This window comes from Bufo gargarizans, chromosome 3, assembly GCF_014858855.1.
Source record: "Bufo gargarizans isolate SCDJY-AF-19 chromosome 3, ASM1485885v1, whole genome shotgun sequence".
Lineage (NCBI taxonomy): Eukaryota > Metazoa > Chordata > Amphibia > Anura > Bufonidae > Bufo > Bufo gargarizans.
Window position 1 is genome coordinate 33,725,898 of NC_058082.1, and position 22,629 is coordinate 33,748,526.

At 44.1% G+C, this 22,629-nt stretch overlaps 1 protein-coding gene across 2 annotated transcripts in view; it reads left to right on the plus strand.

Annotated features, from left to right (window-relative positions):
• GRM5 (glutamate metabotropic receptor 5) overlaps nt 1–22,629 on the plus strand; it is a 351,377-nt gene that overhangs the window by 102,547 nt on the left and 226,201 nt on the right. For both annotated transcript variants that reach the window (XM_044286024.1, XM_044286025.1), the window contains exon 2: nt 10,419–10,668. In XM_044286024.1, the coding sequence (XP_044141959.1) occupies nt 10,419–10,668 (250 nt within the window). The remainder of the gene's footprint in view (nt 1–10,418; nt 10,669–22,629) is intronic.

Here is a 22,629-nt window from a genome sequence, read left to right on the forward strand (position 1 = left end):
ACAAAACGTCTGACACAAAATAGGGAGCTAATTATAATAATTTATTTTGGTGTCAGTTTGCATATTTAAAGAATAAGGAGCTATGGTTTGAAAAAAAAATAAAAAATTAAAAAAAGTTTTGTACAGTTTCCCCCAAAAATAAAACAAAAAAATTAATTATAAAGCCCTATGTGTCAAGTGAAAAATTGTTTAAAAAATGATTTTAGTAGTCCCAACACGTAAAAAAAGTTACAACCGTTCGAACCACCACGTGTGCAAAATCACAAAAAAAGTATCTGTTCAGCAGCATTCAGCAGGTTATTAAAGTGTTAACCAATAAGCGCTTTCCCCACTAGTAAGGGAAAATGCTTACTGGTTATTGCATGATGCCTGTAACTGGTAGGAGGAGGTAATAACCAGTGAGTGCCATCCTCTGCAGTGAAGGAAATTGATGATTTATGAATAGGAGGCAGGATGGAAGGAAATGTCGCCACTTTTCATGTAAAAATTACCTTTTAACAAGTTCCTGCAGCGTGGCCCCTGAACTAGAAGATTCATACTTACCTGCTTCATGCCGCCCTGGCCCCCATCTTCCGGTTCCTGCACTTTTACACCTGGCAGTGCATGGCCATAGTCACATACACCACTCCAGTCAATGACTGGTTCCAGCAGTGACACAACTCCTTGTGGCCACATCACCGCTGAAGCCAGTGATTGGCTGGAGAGATGCATGTGACCATGACCATGTACTGCGAAGTAAAAACAGGAGCAGGTAAGTATAACTCATCGGTACTCCAAAACATTTTAGCAAGTCGATGAATGGTCGAAGAGCCACTTTCCATTACAAATCATAAACTACCGCCAATGGCTCATCAATAAATCCTGTGGAGAGTCAGTTTAGATTTTTATTTGGGTCTCCAAATCACAAATTGGGCTCTCCGTTTCAACCTTCATGGATATCTCCAGATGGCATATGTCATAGTTGTCCTGCTTCATGTATGCATTCTCTCTGATCGTGCTATACTTTTACTTTGGCCAAAACGTTAATTTTTCTTCTTCCAGACTTTTGATTATTAATTACCGAGGCTTTCTAAAAATACAGCCCTGCAGTTTGTCCAGGAGCAAAATCGATCATGTGTATTTGGACGGCTTAAAGTCACTTGCGGTGTAAAATATTGATTATTTCCAAAGGCGACCTAATTCCGGCAACATATTTTTATTAGCTGCCAAAGGTCTCTTGCCTAATAACAGGTTTCATAATTAAAGGAACACTGCAGACAAAACATATACTGTGTGCTAGAATGTTCTCACATCCTCGTTAGAGGCTCCAAGAGCCTCCGTCACATATTTCATCAAAAATGGCGGACAAAATAGCTGAGGACACTATGACGGAAAACATTCTGGTTAGTAGGGTCCATCTGGTTTTGGTGCCATTTGGTCATCTGATGGATCTGGCACTACCTGTTATAGAGCAGAACTCTGGAAATTATTAGGTGAGATGTGAACAGATCTTTTCTAGATCCAGATGGGTGGAGCATGGCACAGAAATTCTCAGTCTTTAGTGTGGTTTACATCCCTATCTCACTCTTTGGATCTGCATTTTAACCTATCCTGGTCTATCAGTTGATGTGGTTGTCGCATCAGGGACTGCCAATGTGTAGGATATGGCACACCAGAGCCCATTATTCAGATCTTTCAACCAAAGTCAACTTGAATCTGAGCTCAGACTTAAAGGGATTTTCTTGGGTTCTGTTTTTGGTTCTTCCAGGCTGGTGGGAGACAGTCAAAATAATAATAAAAATCTTACCTTCTCAGGTCCCTTCCAATCCAGAACTGATGCTCTGTCATCATCCCCCTGGCCTGCAGCTATAATGTTTTATTCTGAGTGCAGTAGAACACATATATATCATTGCAACCAAAACTGGTCTCATGAACAAATAAATGCAGAGGTTCCACATTTGTGTGGCTTTCTCCAATCACTTCTACGCAAGTTACGGAAACAGTAGGGCCCCACCCATAGAAATGAATGGAGAGAGTCACTAAAATGGATGAGGCGAGTAGGAGGGCATGTGTGCTCTTCTGAAGGCCTCCAGGCATGTCCTTAGGGCTGCACTTACTCTTAGCTAAAGGGCAATGAGTACATCCAAATTCTTCTCTAGCTAATCACTGTCTGCCCCAGGGTATTTAAGGCACCTTCCCCAGTGGGAGGGTATCTGAGCTTTAGATTTACTAGTCTCTAGTAGGCTTGTGCATTGCCTGCCTGATCATTTCGTGCTTCACACTGGTATCTCTGACCCCATGGGTCAGCAACCAACCACACCAGGGACTATCTCAAGAGGTAATGGTCTGGTGGTTCTTCCGCAGCGAAGTCCAGATTCCTGTATAGGCGTTTAAAGGGTGAATACCGAAGGACTGCCAGGATAATGCCCTTAGAGTTAGCCCTAAGCCAGTAGATGGGTCCACATCTACTGCCCATAACAGGGACATTTATGTCCAGTGCATAGGCCATAAATGTCTATGATGGAATAACCCTTTAATGTTAAGGAAATGTGTCATCAGAATATTACCTAATGTTTAAATCACATTTTTATGTTTTATGATCATATTTTTTTAGAATTTTGGATGTTTTTTTTTTTTTTTCAATTTTCCATGTCACTATCTGTGTTTAAAAAGAAAATCTTAAAATCCTTCAGCATTCGCACTGACCACTAGGCCTAATAGTATATGTCACTTGTACTGTACATGTTCTGTACAGATCACTTTTCAGCAGTCATTATCATTAGGGTTGAGTGAATCGGGTTCGGATTGCCGTATCCAAACCCGATTCTTTTAAAAAGTTTGCTAATAATATGGGCTCTGTCTTACTGTAAAATGTATGTCCTCCACGGAGGTCTATCCGAAGTTTCAGCAAATATTGCGACACTTACTTCGTCTCGCTTCTATCACGTCAGTTCGTTTATTGCCAAAAATTACAGTATCAAAATACTAAGCCGAACTGGCTTCGTGCCTCATTAGCGAAGCAGAGTTGTGCTTTTCATTTTGATACAGTATTTTTTGCCAATAAACTAACTGACGTGATAAAAGCGAGGCAAAGTAAGTTTCATGACATTTGCTGAAACTTCGAATAGACCTCCGTGGAGGACATACATTTTACGGTAAGACAGAGCCCATATTATTAGCAAACTTTTAAAAAGAATCGGGTTTGGATACAGCAATCTGAACCCGGTTCACTCAATCATAATTATCATTGCAGGCAGGATTAAAATAACAGGCAATACCTAGATAGATAGATAATAAATAGATAGATATGAGATAAATAGACAGATAGATAGATAGATAGGATAGATAAATAGATAAATGATGACCATAGCCTACCTACTGCCCCTCCCTGCATAATTACCTTTGCACAGAGCATGCCCACAACACTCTCGTATAGAAGTCTGTGAGGTCCCCTCCAGTCTCTTGTGTCTGTGGCTGCTGTGAAGCATATCTAAGCACAAAGGGGCACATTTATTAATACCAACGTTTTAGATGCCGGTCTTAATAAAGGCCCATAGCTGCCGGTGGATCCGCCAAACTTATGTAGAGACGTCGGCCTCTCCATAACTTCCATAACTTCAGCGTATCCACCACCACTTCTAAATTTAAGACAGGCGTACAGAATGCCGGCCCGTCCCCTTCCCCGCCATGGCCACTTTTTAGACCTTTTGTGAACGGGGAAGAAGTCGCAAATTGCGGTGCAAAGGACTTTTGCGCTGCAATCTGCACCAGAAATACGCCTAATATAGGTGTATTTCTGTTTAATTAATGACCCCCAATGTTTTATTCTATCTTAGGCATTGTGGATAGCATTAAAACTGCACAATTGTAGGAGTTTATTTTTTTTTACTATAGCCGGTAACATGGAAAATTTGTAAATAATAAAAAAATATAAAAATCACCCAAAATCTAACAAAATATACGTTCAACATGAAAACTTGATTTTCTAATGACACGTTCCCTGTAATAATAAAGACGCAGTACATATGGTTGAGTTTTCAGTGGGAGTGGGGTTCATGCTATTTTATCACCTATCATCATTCTACCCTTTACATGCTGGACTGGCTCTATCACATTATATTAAGGAATTGCATATCTGGCAATTAACTAGCAGACTGGACCATCATTTTAACCCAAGGCTTGGATGAGTTTTTTTTTTATTTTATTTTTTGTAGCCCACGCTATAATTGAAACATAAGACATGAATAGGGCGGTTTGATCTATGTGTCCTGACAATCCTCGGCGGAGTCCTCGCTCCTGCTTGATAAATAACTCCCATTATCCCTTTTGTGATAACACTCCTTGTAAAGTGTCTAGAAAACAGGCAGAGCCGCTATAATGTACTTTCCTGCTAATACATCACTTACCAAGAAGTGTTTTCAAAGGAAACTGGTACAATATGTGATATACTGCTTTTCCAACACCAGGAATGCATTTCCTTTCCGCGGCATGTGATATATTCGTTTGTTTGCGGCGTACAGTGCGAACACATCGGATTATTGTTCTGTTCTCAGAGCAACAATTTTTGTAGTATATGCTTTGTAAGATCTTCAAATCATTGCAGAATGAGGTGCATGGAGGGCGGGGGCAGATTCGCATTGGCGTTATGGAATTCCGTTATAGGTTCCGTTATAACAGGGTTATAACGGAATTTTAGGGCAGAATGCAAAATGGAAGCTTTGAACCGGATATATCCCCATCTTCACCCCTCCAGCCCCCCTGATATGAGCATCGGAGCATTTCATGCTCCGATGCTCTTCCTTGGCCTGTGCTGAATTGCGCAGGGCAAAGGCTTTTTTTTAGGAGATCCGGTGACATACCGGGTTCTTCATAGGAACTGCCAGGCGAGGCTTCACCAGCACTAGTGACTTCACCAGCACTAGTTCGCAGGCTTTAGTGCTGTCCTAGCCTGTAAAACGGCTAGGGCAGCACTAAAGCCCGCCCATCAGAGCCAGTGATGTCACCGGAAACACTGCTGGGCAGAAGCCTCCGCCTAGCAGTGTAATAATATAAACAAACAGACCTTGCCCTGTGATGATACAATGCAAGGGAGGGAGAGCATCGGAGCATGAAATGCTCCAATGCTCATATCAGGGGGGCCGGAGGGGGTGAAGATGGGGATATGTCTGGGTTCTGCTCTGAACCCGGACAACCCCTTTAAGAGGTTCTGTTTGGTTCCGTTATACATGACAGAAAAAATAGTCAAATAAAATAGTTATACATGAGATAAAAATAGTCAAAAATGGCTTTAAACAGCAGTCACCCGGGATTAATGTATGCGATCGACGATAATGTTGATCGCATACATTTAACCCCTTAGATGCCATGGCCAAATGTGACCACGGCATCTGGGAGGTTAAATACCAAGAGCGCATGCGAGGATTCTCCCAGCGAGGATCTGGAGGGAGACGGATATAGTTTGCGTCAGCCTCCATACTCAGGAGTGGTACGAGGCTGCTGTGCGTTAGTTCCTATGGAGAGCCTGACTCCAGCAGGTCTCCATAGGAACATAGTGTAAGTTTCATAAACTCCAATGAATTAGAGTCTATGAAAAAAAGCTGTCTAATGAATGCTTGTTATACTTCCCTAGGGGAACTATTAAAAAGTGCTAAAAAAAAGTTTTTCAAAACATTTTAAAAAATATAAAAATTCAAATCACCCTCTTTCCCCAAAATAAAAATGCATAAACAATTTAAAAAATAAACATCATAGGCATCGCCGCATGCGAAAATGCCCGTACTATATATCCCATATATTTATCCCATATGGAAAAATGGAAAAAAAAGTCAAAATGGCCGCGTCACCGTTTTTGGGTTGCTTCACCTCTCACAAAAAAGTGAATTAAAAGTGATTAAAAAGTCGTACACGCCCCAGAATGATATCAGTGAAAAGCACAGATCGCCCCGCAAAAAATGATTCCTCATCCAGGTCCATACACATAAAAATAAAACTAACGTTATGATTGTCAGAAAATGCCAAAAAGAAAAAAATCGTTTTTTTTTCATATTTTTTATAGTGTTACACAAGATAAAACTATACATATGTGGTATTGTTCCCATCGTACTGACCTGGAGAATAAAAGTAACAGGTCAGTTTTACAGTCTAAGAAATGGTATAAAAAAATGAAAAATAAAACTTTCAAAATGGTGGCAAAATGGTGATTTAAATTTTTATTTTTATTTTTCTCACTTCATACCACATTGTATGCAACCATAAATGATTAGAAAGTGCACCTTGTCCTACAAAACACAATCCCTCATACGGCTCATAGGGTGAATAAAAAAGCTTAAGAAGTTATGGCTTTGGGAGAGCTGGGAGTAAAAAACAAAAACTAAAAAAATGGAAAATCACCTGGTCTTGAAACAGTTTATATAATACAGTCTGTAACTCATATAAGTCATGTATTTGCAAAGTTACTCAACCGTTTCTATATTTTAATATACAGAAACTGCAAAATCTGGATATACCCTTTAATTTAAAGGGGTTTTCCAGTACTTAGGTCATCAGTATTAGATCAGTGGTTGTGTGACACACAGCACCCCCACCAATCAGCTGTCACAGGCAGCCGCCAATGCTGGACACTCTACATTAGATGGAATGTGGTGGCATCCACCGTGTAGTAGTGATGCCAGGGTACTGCCGCTCAGATCCTATTCAAGTGAATGGGAGCTGGGCTGCAATACGCCAGGATCGGAAACTGCACAGTCTGCAAAGCCTTCTGCTTCCTGCCCCGTCCACGGTACAGTTTCCAGCGCCAGCGGCTGCCCAAAACAGCTGACCAGTGGAGGTGTTGGATCGCCACTGATCTAATATTGATGACCTATCCTGAGGTTAGGTCATCTATATCTAAGTACCCGGAAACCCCTTTAATAGGCTTTAAATCTGCGCTTATTTATCGTACACCTTACATAAACCTCAAGCAGTGTAATATAGATTAATGTTATCCCGACATAAAACCTGAATTACAACTTGGTGATATCATCGCTTAAACCGCTCGGCTTTGAGACATCTCCAGAGGCCAAACAGGTTGCTATCACTAAACAGTAATTTATCTCGGCACACTCCAATATATAAAACTGCTTGAATCCTATTCTGTTTTGGCTCCAGGCGAGCATCATTTAGAAGAAGTGTGTAACTTGATTGTCTTCCTATGGGGTATGTGCAGAGAACGAGATTTTGCAGTTTTAATGCTTTGTTTTTGCTTATTATTTCTGGATGTGTTCAGCATTTCTATGAAGAGTTATGTTTAGCTGCGTCTATCATACCTCACTATACATGGCGGTAACCTAGATATAAAGCATGCATCCACTGCAGGGGCATTGCTAGGGTCTCAAAAGATCCGGGGACCAAGCCCCAATGCATATGACCCAATTCTCTAAGTCGTCTCCCCCCACCTCAAGACACTGCATGGACGCTATCAGACATACAGGACTATCCAGGAGCACATACCTCTCACATCCAGAGCCTCCCAGGTGACGTCTACTCTGGTGTAGATGTTCTCTTTCATCATCTTCTCCATTCGGTCCATACAACTTCTTTCAACCGCGTCTCATCTCTGCAGAGTTTGACGCATTGACCTCTTAGGTTCCTCACTTTTCTATCATTATCCTCCCGACCCTGGTGCCACCACATTGTCATCCTGCTGCTACCCCAATACTCTGCCCACTGTGCTCCCCAATGTCCCCAAATACTATACTGCACAAATTATACTGCCATGCAGATAGTCCCCTCTATAGTAATATAGAAATCCCACCAATAGCAATAATTCTCTCCCAGAGTGCCTTCAGTAGTAACAGTGCCCCAATAATGATAATACTTCCCAAGTGTGCCCATTAGTAGTGCTCCAATATTATCCCAAAAATTAATGCCCACAATAGTGCACCCAGTAGTAATAAGGCAACTCTATAGCACCCCTCATATTAATAAGACACCCCTATAGAGCTTCAAGTAGTATTAAGTCCCCTTGATAGTGCCCTCAGTAGTTATAATGTCCCCTATAGTGCCCCCAGTCTTTACAGTCCCCCCTGTAGTGCCACACATGTTACAGTAACCCCCATACCTCATAGTGCCTCCATGTAGTGCCCACATTCCTTAAACTTCCCCCTGTAGTGCCTCCAGACCTTCTAGTGCCCCAAACCGTATAGTACCTCCCATAGTGCCCACAGTTCTTATAGTGCCCCCTGTAGTGCCCCCAGTCATTAAACTGCCTTGCATAGTGCCCCCAGACAGACCTAATAGTGCCCCCTGGTGTACCCATAGTCTTTAAACTGCCCATTGTAGTGCCTATAGTCCTTATAGTGCTGCCTACAGTGCCCACAGTACTTATAGTGCCCCCTGTATTGTCCCCAGTAGTTATAATGCCCCCCTGTAGTCCCCCCAGTTCTTACACTGCCCCCTGTATTGCCAACAGTCTTTAAACAGCACCCTGTAGTGCCAACAATCCTTAACCCACCCCCTGTAGTGCCCATATTCATTTTAGTACCACCTTGTAGTGCGAGCAGTCCATACAGTGCCCTCCTGTAGTATCCACAGTCCTTATAGTGCCCCATGTACTGTCACATCTTTATACAGCACCCTTTAGTGCCCTAAGTCCTTAATCTTCCCCTCTGTAATGCCTCCAGACTGTGAAGTGACCCCCTATAATCTCCCAGACCTTATAATGCCCCCCATGCGGACCAACATGCAAATTAAAAAAAGACACCTTATTTTCCACCGCTGTCATTGAAGCAGTGACGAGTGACATACCTTTTATGGAGCTTTTCTTATCAGGAGCAGTGTGAATATGAAACTATGTTCTGCCAGGTTCTGCTCCTGCAAGTGCCCTGTGTGGAGCTTCACTGTGAAGTGCTCTAACAACCTCTACCTTTGAGTGACAACTGTAGTATCCAACCAGAACACTATAGCTGTCACTCAGAGCCAAGTGGGTGGTCTGTGTTGCAGCTCAATGCATAGAGCATTAACAGCGAAGTCTGGCCCTGGGCACTTGTAGGAGCAGAACCTGGCAGAATAAAAGTTCATATTCACACTACTCCTGATAATACATAATAGCTCCACAAAATGTATCTTTGTACTGCTCTTCCAAGCATGGGATAGACTCCCTTTAAAGTGGTTATCCTATGAACAGCATTTATCACCTATCCACAGTGGTCGGACTCCTAGTAATCCTGAGAAGGAAGGTCCCTGAGTCTCTTGTCTGAATTGCTGTAGTGTGCATATTGCTCCATTCATTGCATGCCGTATGGTCAAGACACTCAATGGCAATCGCAGCTGTCCTTTTGCAGCGAGCCAGAGGAGCTGGTGCAGAGGATGGCAGTAGTAGTGGCCCTGTTGAAGTTTTGTGTCATAGGGTACTGCTTCAGGCCCTTGCTTTCTGGGGTCGGGGCAGTGGAAATGTCGTATTTAAGAATGAGACCAAGATCAAGCATGACAATTTTTTTTTTATTAAGTGCAACGTAGAACTTCAAATAAACTTAATTCAGTAGCAACAGATTTTAAGTGCAAATCTTCTCTGGCACCAGTAAGGATTATGGAGGCAGGTTGGATGGCTGCGATCTAGCACTTAGGTCGTACTGGCCTAGTAATGTTCTGGGTGATGGGTATCTTAGCCGTAGTCCCTCACCTCACAGCATCGTTTTCAAATACTGCATATAGCTTTTCACTTAGTGACTGTCCTCTCAAGGATTCACTTCAGGCTTAGGATAAGGTTGATTTCTCTAGAAAGTCTGGAGCAGGAGCTCAGGTGTGTGCTTCCTCTCCAGTCTGTACCTCAACAGAAACCCACCTCCCCACCAGCAGGAAGTGAGATAACCCCACTCTTACCAAGAAAGGAAGAACAGGTTGGTTAGCCATCCATATCCCCACTGGTGCATACAATCATATAACACATACAAAATGACATAACAATACAATATAAAATACAATGCAATATATAAAAAACTATATACAATATAGAAGCCCCAGGTCTGGAGTTACTACACTTTGAACTTGACCTAGAGGAGCATGGTCCTACTTTTGCATTTAAAAGCTGTTTTGGTGTGTTTCCTTCCAGAATCAGCTCTACAACTGTCCACACTTTGTTTTGAGTAATGAAGGTCAACTCCATTGATGTGAATAAAACACATAACCTGTGGTTAGATGTGGCACTGCTTTTCGAAGAATGCAGCTATGTTTTTCTACCCTTGTACTAGGATCTATCTTTTCTGTACTGAGTCCATTCTCAAATAATGCTGTTAAAATAAATTGTATGATAGGTGACACCTAATTACCGTAAATAGAAGAACCGCAGCACTCTTCTTGCAGCAAAAGTGTAAGCTTTATTCACCAAACATCTGAGACGTTTCGAATCACAACAGATTCTTTCTTGAGCATGACACCTAATAACTTCATTTTCCTTTTTCCAGGTAACTATGGAGAAAGAGGCATGGAAGCTTTTAAGGACATGTCTGCCAAGGATGGGGTCTGCATCGCTCACTCCTACAAGATTTACAGTAACGCTGGAGAACAGAACTTTGATAAATTGTTAAAAAAATTGCAGAGTAATCTTCCCAAGGCCAGAGTCGTGGTTTGCTTCTGCGAAGGAATGACAGTCCGAGGACTTTTAATGGCAATGAGGCGTCAGGGCATAGTTGGGGAGTTCCTTCTTCTAGGCAGGTAGGTTATTGGTCTTACAATTGGGTTTCGGGAGCTGACATGCAGAGGTTCCGCTTCAGGATATCATCTATTATTAAACTTTGGCTTCAGAAATAGAATATATTTAACTGCTTTGGAATTGTGTTCACTGGTGTCCTAGAAGAGAGGAGCCCCATAGCAAAAATTAAAATCAGACCCCCATTATTATGTTAGTTTTACCAGAAAACTCAGTTTTTTCTCCCTCTACCTTCTTTACATGACCCTTTAGCCATTTTCTTATCCCGATGTTTGCTACTATGCATTGCCTCGGGGGAGAGGAGTCCTGTATGGGGTCAACTAGGACTTGGTCAGCACTCTCCATTTTCAACTGTAGTCTTCCTTGGGGCATAACTGGAGAGTTCCTTCTCCTAGGCAGGTAGGTTATTGGTCTTACAATAGGGTTTCTGGAGCTGACAATCAGAGGTTTCACTTCAGGACATCATCTATTATCAAGTTTTGGCTTCAAAAATAGGATGTATTAACTGCTTTGGAATTGTGTCCACTGGTGTCCTTGGACGGAGAGGGGTCCATAGCAAAGATCAAAATGGGTTTTTTTCCCCCTCACTCTACCTTCTTACCATGAACCTTCTGTCATTTTCCCATCCCTATGTTTGCTACTATGCATGTACTATGTGGAGGGGCATCCCGTATGAATTCTTACCACTTAGTAGCAAAGTAGACGGGGCCACCAGGATTTGACCTCTCTCCTTTGACAACTGCCTCTATGCTATGTACAGCACGTATCTAATATGATAGGTGATTATAAAAAAAAAATTGTGGGGGTGGAGGGGGTTGTTTACTGGGTTCAATCTAAGGCACCGCAACAACTTTTCCCCATGAGCGTAAAAGTTGCAGGTGATCTCTCTATCTTTTGAATTCCTACCATGTGAGAATTCTTGCAGATGTCCTGCTAAAAAATTGGGACCATTCAACCAAGAATAAATCACATCAATTTCATATAGGCAAATATCAACTGTGCTGGGGTCATACTTGTGGCCCTTTTTTTCTTGTTCGGTAGTTATGACCATTTAGTACCACCAACGCCGTAGGACCTCACTGACAGAAGCTTCCAGGTGCACTGTAGTTCAGCAGGAACTGTTCAATTTATAACCGTACAAACGTAGATGTGGTAAGATAGCGGCTTTTCACCTTGGAGTACCACACCAACAGACCCACCGTTGCTGTGGATCAGTTCTAATCCAAATTAGGGGTTCTGCTCTGCTCAGTCTACAGTGACTGGAGGTGTCCCTACGGCTCTCTCTGGACCTCTTCCTCAGGAGCTTCAGCTCAACCTCACTTTTCGTTTCTGAACAGAAAACTGGTACCACCAAAACTTTCTTGCCTCATTGATACAAGCCACCACCATGAACTTATGGATCAGTTCCTAAAAAAGGGTATGAACACTTTAGCAACCTATTTGGATTGAAGAATACCCTACTGTTTTATGTATACAGCTCTGATGCAGACCTACCATGATTAGAGTCTATATGGTTTATGGTACTGCCCCCCTCCCCGTCCACTCTTTTAGATAGCCATACAAATTAGATACAGTAGCTGTCAGCCATATGCTCATTTGTGGACAGCTTTCTCTCCCGACCTCCCATACACATGTCTATTGCCTAGTCTGTGCATGGATGTGTCCTGAATTGGGAAGGGGGAGAAAGCTACGGCCAGGCTGCCGTGGTAGAAGATGATCTCCCCATGAAAAAGGATCTTCAATTTGGATTCAAGTTGCGAGGCCCCATGCACATTACATGGCTCGGTCAACATTTACGTTATAAAGCGTATGGTCCGTTTAATATAGATCAGACAACAGATCAGGTATCCCTCGTTTGCAGCCTGTAACCTGGAAAGCACAGATCTGCTCTGAAGTTCTATTCACAAAATGGTAGAAGATAATAAAATTAAGATCACTTGCAGAGCTGTAAAATTTGGTAAATTAATGCCAAAATATACATATCCTTTAGCGATTGATAAATATTACATGCAGTACCCTGCCAAACCACATGGTGCGCTGTTCAACAGAACCATCTCAGAAACCACGAAAGAGAGTCATCGAAAACTTGTAGCACAACATCTCAACAGTGCTACCTAGTGGTAAGAATACAAAGTGCAGGTATTTACATTTGCATTGAGCTTCCAAAAAGAGAATACATAAAAAAATGGGAGAAACGGAATATTAATTACTAAGCCAGCTAGTCTTCCTTTGTGGTGTGAGGCATTGAGGTCAGATGTGTGCCTGCATTTTTCTACGTGCCATGATAAATATAGAGGCACATTCTGATTAATGTTCAGAGTCGCAAATGAACGTGATTGACTGGCAAATGTTATACATCATGAAGCATTATTTACGCTTAATTGACTGAGTGACTCGGTGGCTTATTAGTTATTCCTGCTGCCTAATTAGATGGTAAGCTCTTTGTAGCTGGTTTGTCTTCCACTGTCAAGGCGGTGACTATATTTAGATGTGGCTCTGTCCTGAGAATCATTAATAGCTCTGCTTGGCATTGGTAATTGCAGATCCTAAGTGCGCTTTTTTCGATTTTTTGGGACGCCCCTTCTTGCATAACCCTAGCTAGCAAAATAATAGTGATATAAAAACCAAATGAGTAACCAACCTTACATAAAGCTACAGCATGCTTTAAACTGTTACCCCCTTAAAGGGGTTTTCTGGGAATTTAAAGGGGGTTGTCTCACTTTGGCAAATAGCGTTTATCATGTAGAGAAAGTTGTTACAAGGCACTTACTAATGTATTGTGATTGTCCATATTGCTTCCTTTGCTGGCTGGATTCATTTTTTTCCATCACATTATACACTGCTCGTTTCCATGGTTACAGACCACCCTGCAGTCCAGCGTTGATGGTCGTGCTTGCACACTATAGGAAAAAGCACTAGCCTATGTGCATTCCCACGGTCCCGGCCAACAGAGAGGCCGATGTTTTTTCATACAGTGTACAAGCATGACCACCGCTGAGATGGATTTCAGGGTGGTCGTAAAAATGACGATGGAAAAATGAATCCAGCCAGGAAAGGAGACAAAAACACAGAAATATAGTGGCAAATCTGGGGGAGCTGCTCAACCCCTAACACTGTAGCGTGTTTTTCATTGGGGGAGCAGCCCCACCGCATGTGGACCGCAGCAAACGACTATCCCCAGCAAAAAATATTTTGCATACGGTGGAGGATGTCGGCGCGGTCCACATGCACCACAAAGGCATCCTACACAAAACGGAGCATTGTGCGGATGAAAATATAATCATAAATCACAGAAAAAATGCACCACACGGATATGCCACTGACTATACTGGCTAGTCATCAATGCAGATATTAAAAGCTGAGACTTTTGCCAATATATTCCTGTCAGGAAGATATCGGAGCCCCAAGCACCACGTCACGGTTCTCAGCAAGGGGTCCTACCACTACGCTACCTATGGTGTGAACAAGGTCTGAGGGTGATGTAATCCAGCTCACAGCCAGGCTTCCACACAACCGCCTAGCAGGACAACTAGTGCAATGTGAACAAAGCCAGACTGTAAGCCACACCCATATCTGACCATGTGATGGAGGCTACCAGGTGCAAAGAGTGTTTGAATGCCAGGTGAAGGCACATACACTACATATAAAACAAGACAAAAACACAGAAATATAGTGGCAAATCTGGGGGAGCTGCTCAACCCCTAACACTGTAGCGTGTTTTTCATTGGGGGAGCAGCCCCACCGCATGTGGACCGCAGCAAACGACTATCCCCAGCAAAAAATATTTTGCATACGGTGGAGGATGTCAGCCAGGAAAGGAAGCAATATGGACAATCACAAAACATTAGTAAGTGCCTTGTATTAAGTTCCTCTATATAGTAAATGTCTTTTGCTGAAGTGAGACATTAGAATAGCGGGGGTCCGACACCCAGCGACCCCGCCGATCAGCTGTACAAAGAGGCCATGGTGCTCCGTGAGGGCATAGACCTCTTCCTAGGCCATGTGACGTCATGATCATCGGTCACATGGCCTAGGCGCAGCTCAGTCCTCAAGCACAGCCACTATACAATGGATGGCGCTGTGCTTGGTGAGCTGGGAGAAGGCCAAAGCCCTTGTGAGTGCCGTGGCTTCCTGAAAACAGCTGATCAATGTGGGTGTCAAGAGTCAAACTCCCGCCGATCTCAGGATAGGCCATTTATATGAAAATCCCCGAAAATCTCTTTAACACTTTGGGTTATGAAAGGGTTGTCCTGTTAGGGCATATGGACATCATAAAAGGGAGCCTCTTGCTGGGGATCTCCTTCCGTTAACCAGAGAGCATGCCCTTGTAATACGTCTATGTGTTCTAATAGCCGCCATGTAATACCTCATATCTCCTGCAGTGGCCGCTGCAGAAAAATTGTGCAGCTACCCGCCGCATTCCCTCAATTACAGCTGATAGCTGGTTGTTTCTGTTGCTAGACCCTCAAGTATAAGTTGAATGCCAGAAGGTCCTCAATGCTAGAAGGGGTTGTCAGATGGGAGCGTTCCTTGAAATTTAATTACAGGACACTCTGTATACATAAAAACTGTGGAAGGCTGCTTTCAGGTTAAGACTATTCGAAGCTGTGACCATTACAGGGTGAGAGCTGAAGACATGTCCTTTGAGAAGGTACACGTCCGCTGAGCTGCCAGATTGAAATCAATCTAGCAGAGCAATTGGAGCAGTGTCTGATTCAAAATGTTTTGCATTCATTATGAGATAACCCCTTTAAAGCTTAGGACATGTTGGGAGTTGTGGTTTTGCACGTGACGGGGATCACTGATGTATTCTAACTGCTCTACAAATGATCCGATTACATGAAAATATCCAGAGTTTTTGGACGGGAGACGGCTCTCCGCCTCTGTGCCTGGTTTCCTAGAGATCCCCATGGGTAATTATTCAATCTAAATTCCATTTTACCCAACAGTATCAACAAACAGGAGAATCGCGTTAAAACTTGATGTCATTAGAGCCAATGAGATTATGCTGTAAGTAGTCACGTTGCCTTGGAGCACATTAAGTGAATACCGTAATTCTGCCTTAGGTTCATCCAACAGTGTACGGCTCTTTAAAGGGGAAGGCCACATCTGAGAAAAATTACCACCTGCAGAAAATATTTTTTTAAACTTTTTCGGAAATGTTTTGGTGATATCGAATAGCAGATTAAATCCAAAGGAGCATTAATGTAAAGGGTTTATCCCGCATGTTTGGAATTGCTTCCCTTTCTGTAGGTGGGAAGTGGCTAATCAAGCACCTGCATCACCCAAGATGCATTGCAATTAGGTCCTATTAACATTTCCTTCCCTGTATAGAAATTAGTCCGACACATATGGCCCCAGAGATACAAACGGTGAGTAGTGCCTCCACAATTTTCTTCTCCACTGTCTAGAAGAGATATAGCCATGTATTTATATGGATTTAGCAGTGAATGAATGAATGAATGAATGAATGAATGAATGAATGAATGAATGAATGAATGAATGAATGAATGAATGAATGAATGAATGAATGAATGAAGTCCAGGCTGCTTCTCTATGGGATCCCTTTGCCAGCAATGGGGAGGGGAGCTACTGAGGCTTAAGCATATTAGTCCAACACTGGATACAGAAGGATAAAACAGCAGAGGGCGCACCAAAGAGGAAAATTTAATGTACAAAAAAAATTAAAAAAAATTATTTCATGGTTATTATAATATTACAATTAGAGATGAGTGAAGTTTAAAAAAATTCGATTCGACAGTTTCACAAGAAATTTGAGTTGTTACGAATCAATTTGTCATGAATCGCTATGTTAAAACCCCATTCAGCCAATCAATCAATGGGACAGTTTTTAATGGCGGTTTAGACAGAAGTGTACCCGTCTAACACCGTTAAAAACAGTAACATGCTAGTGTAATATGACTCTCTTGATTGAAAAAGACCTGCAGAAGGACCTGCGCTGAGCGTGATGATGTCACCGCTCTCTCCCAGCGTTCTTTCTAAGACAACTCCAGCCGCCATTTTAGGAAAAATGATTCGTTACCACAAGTGTTGATCGAGCACCAAAGTGCTCAAGTGCTCTGGCCGAACACATCAGGATGCTCGGGGCTCTACCGAGCACCCGAGTATAATGGAAGTCAATGGGAGAACCCGAGCATTAAACCAGGCACCCCCTGAGGAGGGGAGGGTGCCTGGTTCATAGGAAAAGGTCAGAAATTGATAGAAACACCACCAAAATGGTTCTGGACCAGCATGGGGAGGATGTCTGGATGCATCTTGGACTCCCAGGTCGCTGCTGGGAACAATGTTGTTTTAGTAGTACACCACTTTTACAAGGAACCGGCGCTCCAATACACCCTTTGTTACACATAAAAGAGGGCATCATACACAGCCTTGAAAAATTATGATTGATGGCCTGCTGGTGACCCTCAAAAACATTTGGAGCAAGGGCCTGCTGATCTAACCATCTAAAACATTATGGGCGAGGGCCTGCTGCCGCTTTGGTGACTCTAGATAACCTGGGGCCGATCGCACGTTCCCATGATGGTGATTATCCATTCGGATGTCTGCCCTATCAACTTTTGATGTGATTTTCAGCGCAAACCATAGTGACTACAAAGGCAGCATTCGCGCAAATTACCTATTAGGTATAATTAGGTGCAGGCCAGCAGGTGAGCTGACCCTGTAAAAGATTTTAGGTGCGGGAGGGCCTGCTAGTGAGCTGACCCTCTAAAAGATTATATGCGAGGGCCTGCTGGTTGACCCTGTAAAACATTGTTGGTGAGGGCCTGCTGGTGAGCTGACCCTCTAAAAAAATATATGCGAGGGCATTCAGGTGAGCTGACCCTGTAAAAGATTATAGGTGAAGGCCTGCTGGTGAGCTGACCCTGTAAAACATTGTAGTTGAGGGCCTGCAGGTGAGCTGACCCTGTAAAACATTATATGCGAAGAGCATATATGTGAGGGCATTATATGCGACGAATAAGCATGTTGATATGATGGAAGAGGAAAAGGAGGATTCAACCATATGCCCTTGTTTGTGGTGGAAGGAGTGCATGGGAATACAGTGTATTCAGTACATTATAAACAACACATTTAAAGTGCCTTTATGTTTATCAGCTCAACCTGTCAGCATTTTCAGTTAACAGGCGATCTGTTATTATGCCACCAGCAGCACTAATTACACGCTCAGACAAAACGCTGGTGGCAGGGCAGGCCAGCACCTCCAAGGCGTAGAGCGCCAGTTCATGCTTGGAAACCCAGTAGCTGTAAGGCACTGAGGGATCATTGAGACCGCTGACACGGTCTGCTATGTACTCCTTCACCATCTTCCAAATTTTTTTCCTCCTTGTGACACTAGGCCACGCATCAGGGTGATAGTGCTGACGGGGTGTCATGAAACTGTCCCAAGCTTTAGAGAGTGTTGCCCTGCCTCTGTTGGAACTTCTGTGTGTTCCCCTTGTCTCCCCTCCTTGGTTGGCCAAGGAACTACGGACTCTGCCGCCAGCGTTGTCAGATGGAAATTTTTGGAGCAATTTTTCAACAAGGATCTTCTGGTATTGCACCATTTTGCTTGTCCTCTCCACCAGAGGAATGACAGATGAGAAGTTCTCTTTGTAGCAGGGGTCGAGAAGGGTGAACACCCAGTAATCCGTGTTTTCTAAAATGCGTATAACGCGTGGGTCGCGGGAAAGGCAGCCTAACATGAAGTCAGTCATGTGTGTCAGAGTAGCAACAGGAAGACTTCGCTGTTGTCTTTAGGAGGATCACTCTCAATCTCCTCATCCTCTTACTCCTCTTCTGCCCACCCATGCTGAACAGATGGAATTAAACTTCCATGGGTACTACCCTCTGTAGCGGAGGCAACCGTCTCCTGCTCCTCATCATCCAATTCGCGCGGAGAAGACGATCTGAGGGTGGTCTGGCTATCAGCCTGTGTAATATCTTCCCCCATTTCCACCTCTTCGACACACAAAGCGTTGTCCTTAACTGTGAGCAGCGAGCGTTTGAGTAGACACAGAAGTGGGATGGTGACGATGATAATAGTGTTATCGTCGCTCACCATCTGTGTTGATTCCTCAAAGTCTCTTAAAACCTCACAGAGGTAAGACATCTATGCCCACTCCTCACTTGTGAATAGCGAAAGCTGACTGGAAAGGCGACGCCCATGTTACAGCTGGTATTCCACTACTGCCCTCTGCTGCTCACAAAGCCTGGCCAACATGTGGAACGTCGAGTTCCAGCGCGTGCTCACGTGTGCTCACGCTGAAGCTGTCGATGACTTGCGGAAATGTGCATACACGCGGCGCACCTTCACTAGTAGCTCAGGCAAATTGGTGTAGGTTTTGAGAAACCGCTGAACCACTAAGTTTTTTAAGACGTGGGCTAGGCATGGGATGTGTCTGAGCTTGTCGAGCTCCAAAGCCGCCACCAAGTTACGGCCATTATCAGACACAACCATGCCTGGTTCTAGGTTGAGTGGCGAGAGCCACAGCTCAGTCTGGTCTCTTATCCCCTGCCACAGCTCTGCGGCGGTGTGCTGTTTGTCACCTAAGAATATCAGCTTCAGCACAGCCTGTTGCCGCTTCCCCACTGCAGTGCTACACTGCTTCCAGCTACCAACTGATAAATGACTGCTGCTGCACGTGGATAATTCGGAGGTGGAAGTGGAGGAGGTGGCAGAGGAGGAGAAGTGGGGGTTGGAGCCACTAATGTAGGTGCTGGCTGAACGACTCGCTCCCGGCCTCCACAACAATTACCCAGTGTGCGATCAGGGAAATGTAGCGTCCCTGGCTGAATACACTTGTCCATGTGTCCGTGGTTAAGTGGACCTTCCTAGTAACTGCATTGGTCAGGGCACGTGTGATGTTACGGGACACATGTTGGTGTAAGGCGGCATGGCACACCTTAAAAAATAGTGGTGGCTGGAGACTGCGTAATGCAAGATGTCCGCCGACATCAGGCTGTGGAAGGCCACAGCGTCCAAAAGCCTAAATGGCAACATTTCCATGGCCAGTTTTTTGGAAAGCTGCGAATTTAGTGCTATGGCCTGTGGGTGGGTGGCTGGGTATTTGCACAAATGCCTGGGGTAAGGACATTCGTACGCTGCACTGGGACACAAAAGTAGATGTGGTAGCTGATGGTGCTTGCGAAGGTCCATTTGCAGTGCGGGAGGCATCCGGGCCTGCTTCTAGGACAGGGAATTGGCCAGCACGTAACACAGGGGAAGAGGAGGCAGTGGTGTGACCCGCAGACACAGATTGTGGACCCATACGTTCGGCCCACCTATTAGGGTGCTTTGATGCCATGTGGCGGATCATGCTGGTGGTGGTGAGGTTGCTAGCTTTCACGCCCCTACTCATTTTTGTATGGCACAGGTTACAAATTACAATTCTTTTGTCGTCCGCACTTTCCTCAAAAAAGCACCATACTGCGGAACACCTACTCCTTGGCAAGGGAGATTTCCGCAAGGGGGTGCTCCATGGAACAGTTGCGGGCCTGTTTGGTGTGGCCCGCCTTCTCCCTTTTGCCACCCCACTGCCTCTTCTAGCCTGTTGCGGTGCTGCAGATCCCGCCCCCTCTGTACTGCTGTCCTCGCTCGGCTTTCCACCTTCCCAGGTTAGGTCAGTGACTTCATCGTCCACCACCTCCTCTTCCACTTCCTCACTCTGCTCATCCTCCTGACTTGTTGACCTAACCACAACCTCAGTGATTGACAACTGTATCTTATCCTCTTCCTCAACCTCTTAAGACAGTAATTGCTGTTAAGTTATTGGCAACTGTGTCTCATCATCATCCACCTCATTAAACAGTAATTGCTGTTCCCCACCGTCATCTTCTTGTGACTGTGGATGCTCAAGAGTTTGGGAATCAGGGCACAAGATCTGTCCCTCTTCAAGCATGCTTGGCGAGAGGGCCAAATCAAGGAATGGCGAGGAAAAGAGGTCCTCGGAAAATCCGAGTGTAAGATTACTTGATTGGCCATACTCTCCATGGTGGAAAGAAGGAGTATCAAAACTGGACTTGGTGGAACACAGGGTGGTGCTTAACCTACTGGAAGCATTATCTGCTGCAATCCTACAGACCACCTGGTCGCACTGGTCTGACTTCAAGAGTGGTGTCCTGCGCCGCCCTGCAAACTGGGACATGAAGCTAGGTATCGTGGATGACTGTTTTTCTTGTGCTCTGGCAGCAGGCACAGTTTTAACGCGCCTAGGGCTACGGCCTCTGCGTGCACCATCAGCATCACGGCCACTTCCCCATCCCTTACTGCTCACCTTCCTAATTTTAAATGTGATATATCCTAAAAAGTATGTCACACGTACAGTAGCGTAGGATTTGGAAGTTTATGCACAAAAAAAAATTTGGTATGTGGAAACGTCACACAGGAGATATCTCGCAGATAATGTCAATGCTGTCACCAGCGGCTAATAAAAAATTACACGGAATGTCACAGGTATTTGGGATGAGGAAACGTTATGCAGGAGAGGTACCACAAGTAATGTCACTGTCCAAAGCGTCTACGTAAAAAGCACACTGTATGTCACAGATACAAATTTTAGGTACACACGTTACACTGCAGATGTGGCGCAGCTAATGTCACTGTCCGCAGCGGACACCGTCTGTCACTGTACACTGGATGTCACTGATAATTTAGGGATGCGCACACTTTACACAGGAGATGTGGCGCAGATAATTTAACTTTCCGCAGCGGCCTATTAGACGCTTTTTAGCGCAGGATGCGCTAAAAATATATATTGCTGCTGTCACATCCAATAGTCCTTAAAAGGACTTTTGGGTCTTTGAAAAGTTTTTGTAATAAAAATCTTCCAATGCTTATCTCTCCCTAACTCAGACGGAGCCAAACACGTGTCATTGACGCATTCTGGACAGCCAATTACTGTAATGCCAGTAGCCAACATGGCTACGGCATTACAGTGCGTGCCAGTACCTCCCTGCATAGCAGCCAAGAAATGTGCGGGGAGGAGACTCAAGCATTGCGCTCGAGCACATGCTCGATCAACACTAATTACCACGAAGCGCAAGGAAGCAGCTTCGATTAGAATAAAAGTTTCCCTAAAGTTCGGACCGAATTCCACTTCTGATGCTTCGCTCAACACGAATTACAGTAATACTTACCGTAATTTGAAACACACTATTCATGACATTGTAATACTTTTGTAGGATAATCCGTGTAGCCACATATCTAATCCTTAGTAGTTTATCTCCAATCAATTACAAACTGGAAACGTTTTTTTTTGTTTGTTTTACAAAGGTCCTTGTGCAACTATGGGTCCTGATGGATCCTCTCTTCTACATGGATCAGCTGTTGACTATAATGGGCCGACAATGCATCCTCTGAAAAAGCCAGAATAGGGCAGGACTCACTTTATTCTGACGACCTACCCTAGTGGAGTCTCTAGTCAGACAACCCCTTTTTGACCCATTTCACAGGAAGCCATTGTTTTTGGGAAACCGTACACCACTGGAAACCCACACAGACCCAGGCAGAAAATACAAATGATGCAGTGATTTTTATCCTTACCCCCTTTTCAGTGGCATAACTAGAAATGACTGGGCCCCACGGAAAATAAAATTGGTGGGGGTCCTACCACTGGGATATCAACCAATCATGAGAATGGGATCCCCAAACCCTGTGACAGAGCGACTGGTTGTGCCAAAAAATGAGTGCTCATAGGAATAGTGTCATACAGGGCCCCCAGGAATAGCATTCACCACACAGAGCCCCACAGACATAGTTGCAGCAATATAAGGGTCCATTCACATGTCCGCAAAATGGGTCCACATCCATTCCCCAATTTTGCGGAACAGGTTCGGACCCATTCATTTTCATTGGTGCCGGAATGTGCTGTCCACATTTGCGGATCCGTACTCCTGGATCCGCACTTCAAAAAAATAGAACGTATCCTATTCTTGTCCGTAATTGCGGACAAGAAAAGGCATTT